This window comes from Venturia canescens, chromosome 11 (genome assembly GCF_019457755.1).
Source record: "Venturia canescens isolate UGA chromosome 11, ASM1945775v1, whole genome shotgun sequence".
NCBI classification, from domain to species: Eukaryota; Metazoa; Arthropoda; class Insecta; order Hymenoptera; family Ichneumonidae; genus Venturia; species Venturia canescens.
The window spans coordinates 2,579,673-2,585,497 of NC_057431.1; the positions used below are offsets into that span (position 1 = coordinate 2,579,673).

The following is a 5,825-nucleotide window of genomic DNA, read 5'->3' on the forward strand; positions in this document are numbered from 1 at the left end:
ATCTGAAAAATTATGGTTGATAATTAATAAAATAAGAGCGAACGGAACTGTTAGTATAATTTGAGAAACTCCATTTAAATGAATGTTTTCTAATTTATTTCTAGTGTCATCATTATTTTTGAATATTCCCATATTTTGCTTCCTATGGAGATTGGCTGTGCTCTTTCCGATCCTTGTTTTCACTCCATCGGTTTGCAGCGGATGGATACATATTATTAATTCGTTGCCTAATAAGTGTCCTATGATTTTCTACTATTTCTTCGTGCTGATTGTGGTAACGTGATTCAAGAGGTTTCCAACAATGATCATCAATCGCACATTTTATACATCAGATTCTCAAAACAGTTTCTGGTCTTGATATAAGTGTAGTTATTCTTTTTCCACCTGGTCTGTCGAGTAATAAATTTTGAAACTTGTTTGAAAATGTCTTTGGATGCTTTTTTGCTCTTAATATAAAAAGTAGAATTTTTAGAATGCTGTAGGCAAACACAAATTTTGACAACAATACTTATGAAACAACGTGTTGAAGCGAAACACCGACTCAAGAACTTTATTTTATTTCAACGACATGGCACGCACGCGTGTTTACACCGGCGGCCATGTTGAAAAACTGTCACTTCGCGAAGCGGCGCTCGGGAAGCGAGGCGCTCAGCGCTGCCAACTCAATTTCGATTCAACGAAATTCCCTAGATTCATGAAATTCTTTATTTTATTCAATTTTAATGAAACAAACCTTTTCTTGTTCGGAAAATTGACGCGGACTATTAATAAAACATATTCTGAATAAACGGGTGAAAATTTCAGAGTAAAATTATTTAAAATTTTAAGAAAACTTTTTATTACAAGTTTGAGTGTGCACAATGCGCATGCGCGATGACCTACTTTCATAGGCACGTGCAATAGGCGCAGTCACGAGCAAATAATTAATTAAAATGAGATAAAAATGTTATTGTTTAGAAATTTGTTAGAAATCATAACAAAATAATTGAGAAAAATACGAATTGTGCATAAAAACGATAAAAATTGAGTTTATTAAATTTCATTAAATTCTCGCACATGCGCAGTGTGACTGCAGCTCAACTCAGCCAATTGGGACCCACGCGGGGGAGTTAGCGCACCAATCGGAGAATTTAGAGTGGGAGTCCCGGGTTTGAGATTAAGTCGCGCAGCAAATCAGAGAGAGGGACAAAGTCCAAAAGTATTATGATTATTATTTCCTTTGTTAGAAAGGGTATAAAAACCCGAGCACAGAAGCTCCGGTAGCTAGTCTCGTCTCGAATCTCGCCACGCTAGGAGCCAGTCACGTCTCGAATCCCTGAGAGCTCGACTCGCATGCCATAACCAAAAGCCAGTCTTGCCTCCGGATCTCGCCGCGTGAACTCGCCATAAAATCGAGAATAAAGCAACATAGAATTTTCACTCATTTCAAAAATAGCTCTAAAAACAAAGAGCAAAATAACATCGCTATTATCCCACTCAGAATTCAAACAGAATAACACCTTTCCTCTCTCACGCTAAGAGGGCCGGGTTCATTCGATTTCGTTTGAACTCAAGATTCTTAGGTGAGAGTTTCCGATCTATCCAGGAGGGCCGGGACAGTTCGATTCCGTTCTGTCTCAAGATTCCTGGTAGATTTCCAATCCTTTTTCTATCCAAGAGGGCCGTGGCCGTTTGATTTCGTTCGGTCACAAGATTCTTGGGTAGGACTCCTACCTTTCCACGCCAGAGGGGCCGGGACAGTTCGGTTTCGTTCTGTCTCAAGAACTCTGGGTGGATTCTTTTCCATCAATGAGTCATTGTTTTCTGAGTGGCGATTCAATTAATTCTCTTTTAAATTCATTAAAAATCATTAAAACCAAACAAGTTTTCTTTATTCTCATAACGAGACAATAGCGAGTCATTTATTATTTTGAGCCAATTAAATTATTTCAAAAAGCGAAATATCTCACTAAAAAATCATAATTTGAATTATATCGAGTCAAAAGAGTGAGACCAACCATAAAAATCCACTCGAACAATCAATTTGTATTGTATAGAGTCAAAAAGTGAGTTTCTAAGAATTATAGCTCAATTATCAAATTATCAAATGAACAAATTATCAAACAAAAACAATTAAAAATTTATCAAGACCAGCGTTGGCGAGAATCATTGAAAAATTATTATTGCAAGCGAAACTATTAATTGTTATTATTCTAATAAAAGCGAGCGTAAATTCATGCGAAGTTTATGATAAATAATTGCAAAAATTGTCACAAAGAAAAATACCGGAAATAAAATTTTTCATGCAATTAAAATAAAGCGGAAAAACTCGATTTCAAATAAAAAGCCTTTATTTTTGTAATTTGGTTTAAAACGATTAATAATTGAATAAAACATTTGTCATTTCACTCTAATTTCATTTTACTTTTGTTTTTCCTTCATGCCCGCTCTTCTTTATTATCGAATTGCTCGAATCTTGGCGTGACGGTGTGCACAAGCACGAACGTACCGTTACAACTATTGGCGCCCGAACAGGGACGGGCATTGCATAGGAAAAACAAGGGTCAATAAATTTAATACATGAAAATTATTCGAAATCTCAAAATGGCTGAAAATAAAGAACAAATTGATAGCGCCACTGGCGATTCGGGAATTCAAAATCCAGAGCATGATATTCAAAGCGATTTCACGACCACGTTGCCTCATCCCGGTGCGGGAGATATTTTCAATGAATCTAGAGCTAATTTTGGGGAAGAATTTGAAAATCAAAGCGATGAAAAAGATGTCAGATTAGAGGAATTCGGTACACCAAAATCTGATCGGGTTAAAATCAACACAGTAACAGTAAACAATGAGTTGCTAATTAATTTGATTGAATCAATACAAGAAATGAAATCGCAAATTCAAAGCATGGCGAACGAAGTCGCGAAAAATAATCAGGCGACAATCGATCTGAGAGCTGAATTTTCAGAAAAATTGACCGTCATGCAGGCGAAAATTGCCAGTGACGTTCATAAAATATATGAACCTATTAAGCGTCACATAACGGGTCTTACGAGGATAGTCCAAGATAATGAGAATAAAAGTGCCGTAATGGAGGTTAATATTGCCCAAATTCAACTCGATGTCAACGCAATAAAAAAAAAGGTCGAAAATTTGGAGAATACGGACAAATTACGCAGTCCAAATACCGAGAGCACCCGGATTCATCCACGATTGACGGACATCCCGGAAGAAAACGAAGATGAAGAATCAGATGACGATGAGGAGCAACAACAACAGAGGCAAACGTTCCGGAACGAGATGACATCGACCAACAAAATTAAAATCAAGCCTCCAACATTCGATGGATCGAGCAATAAACGACCGATTAAATTCATAAAAGAATTTCGACATTATTGCGAGGTGACGAACCCAACGTTCACCGAAATGAAGTACTTACTCAGCCAATCACTTGAGAAAGCCGCCAAGGAATGGTGGGAACTGGTCGAGGACCAGGTTAATAGTTTTGAAGACGTCGAAAAACGATTTACAAATCGATTTTGGAGTCACGACGTGCAACGAAGAGTGCGTAAAGACCTGGAATTCGGGAAATATCCTGAAAAGCCAGGCAAATTAACAAAAGTGGAATATGCAACTCGGACGTTCGGAGCGGCCCGTGATTTGATTCCGCCACCGAGCGATCCGGACATTGTTGCATCCCTCTCGCAGCACTTTACCGAGGAGATAAGAGCGACAATCATAAGTCGTGGGTTCGAAACCCTCGAGCAGCTGATCGAGCTCCTGGAGAAACTCGATCAAAGTGGGCCTGTAAATACAGGAAATGAGGAAGGAAAACCTCAAAATCAAAAACCAAACAGCAATGACAAAAATGAGCAACGGCCATTTAAAATGCCTCCGCCAAACAACTGGAACAACAATGGTTACCAGAACAATAACAATCGCGGAAATCAAAACTGGCAAAATAATCGCCAGAATTGGAATCAGAACAATGGAGGATTCCAAAATAACCGAGGTTACCAAAACACTAACGGTTATAATCAACAAAATCGCAATTTCAATTATCAACAGAATTACGGAAATCAACGGCCGAATAATGGAAATTTCAATCGGAATCAACAAAATGGAGGGCAAAACGGAAATAATCGCCCAAATTACAGCCGTGAGCAAAACCAAAACCAAAATCGAGGATCACCTCAAAACAATGGGGGATATCGCCCGACTCCGAATAACAACGACGCGCAGCAACCACCAATACAAACGATTGAGGCGCAAATAGAACCTCAACCATCAACATCGAAAGCGGGAAACGCGTAGGCGTTGTACCCGCAATAAATACAAAAAATCAAGACAATGGAAACGATATAAAAATGCGTGGTACAACGGAAAATCGAAACAAAAATAAAATTAAAAATTACCCGCACGACGCATTAAAAATGGACCTCAACAGTGAGAATCAAATTCCGATTAACACAATTTTCACAGATACTAGAGAATTTTTGATGGGAGAGGAGATCAACGGTGAAGCAGTCCCGATTATTGAATGTCCAGAAATTTATGCGAAAATTGAAGGCATTCCGGTGACAGCTCTCGTTGACTCGGGATCGAAAGTGACTACGATTTCGGAGGAGTTTTATCTCGAAAATCGAGAAATTTTGAAAAATTGTCCTCTTTTGCCTGTGACGGGAGTCACGGTAAAAGGTGCCATTAAAGGCAAAATGACAAAAATTAAACATCAAATTATGGCTGTAACTCAAATTGGCAAAATAAAAACGTTTATCAAATATCTAATTATTCCTGGCTTAATAAGAGACGTATTGTTGGGAGTAGATTCACTCCAACCCTTGAAAAGTTTGATTGATTTGGGAGAAATGAGTCTCCAGGTCAAATATAATGATGTAGTTGATGTAATTCCCGCAGTGGGACCCTGTGAAAAGGAGAAGAAAGAAAAAATGGAGGAAAATTTGGAAACAGTTTTGATTGAAGAAGGAGCAGTAATTGAAGATGATGAAGTTGAAGAAGTTAATGTTTTGGGAGGAATTAAAAAAATTGAAAAAGTTATTGAAGTGGGAGAAAAAGTTAATGATGAAGTTATTGGTGAAGAAGTTGAAAATGAAGAAGTAGAAATAGAAGTAATTGAAGTTGATGTTGAGAAAAATATTAATGAAGAGGAAAATGTGGAAAGTGGAGTTAAAGTAATGGAAGAAAATGTTGTTGAAGTAGAAAGGAATTTTGTTAACAGGAGGGAAATCAAAACTTTTCAAATCAAAGAAAAAATTAAAGATTTAGAAAGTGAATCAAACCAAGAAATTCAAAATAGAGAGAAAATTATTAAGCCGATGCCAAAATTAAAATCGAAAGAAATTATTAGTGAAAAAAATGTTCAGCCAATACAAAATTTGATTTTTAATGATAATCAAAATAACAATGATCAAATTACAATTGAAGAGATAGAAGAAATCGTAGATCAAACCGCTCTCCCTGAAAATCAAAAAGAAATTCATAAACAGGTGCTTTGGAATAGACGAAATGTTTTTCGCAAGGACACTGGCCGAATTTCCGTTTATGAGCATCAATTGAATATTACATCGGAAAAACCGATAGTAGCTCATGCATACGAGGTACCATTAATGCATCGTGAAAAGGTTGACAAAGAAATTGAAAAATTATTGAATTATGGAATTATTCAGAGATCCAGTAGTCCATGGATCAATCCGATTATCCCAGTTATTAAAAAAGACGGTTCAGTTAGATTATGTCTTGACGCCCGAAAATTGAATCAAGTTATGGAGGACGACCACGAGTCTGTCCCGAATATCGAAGAGGTTTTTCAAAAATGCCACACG

The 5,825-nt window shown here is 37.2% G+C and overlaps 1 protein-coding gene across 1 annotated transcript; it reads left to right on the forward strand.

The window, feature by feature from the left end:
* The first annotated feature begins 2,583 nt into the window (after positions 1–2,583).
* LOC122418332 (myb-like protein P) lies at positions 2,584–4,296 on the forward strand. The gene has a single exon (XM_043432478.1). It carries the CDS (start codon positions 2,584–2,586, stop codon positions 4,294–4,296), a length of 1,713 nt encoding a protein of 570 aa, XP_043288413.1.
* The last annotated feature ends 1,529 nt before the right edge of the window (positions 4,297–5,825 follow it).

Excerpts from the sequence above, each read along its gene's own strand:
- LOC122418332 (XM_043432478.1), top strand. The coding sequence starts at position 2,584 with ATGGCTGAAAATAAAGAACAAATTGATAGCGCCACTGGCGATTCGGGA.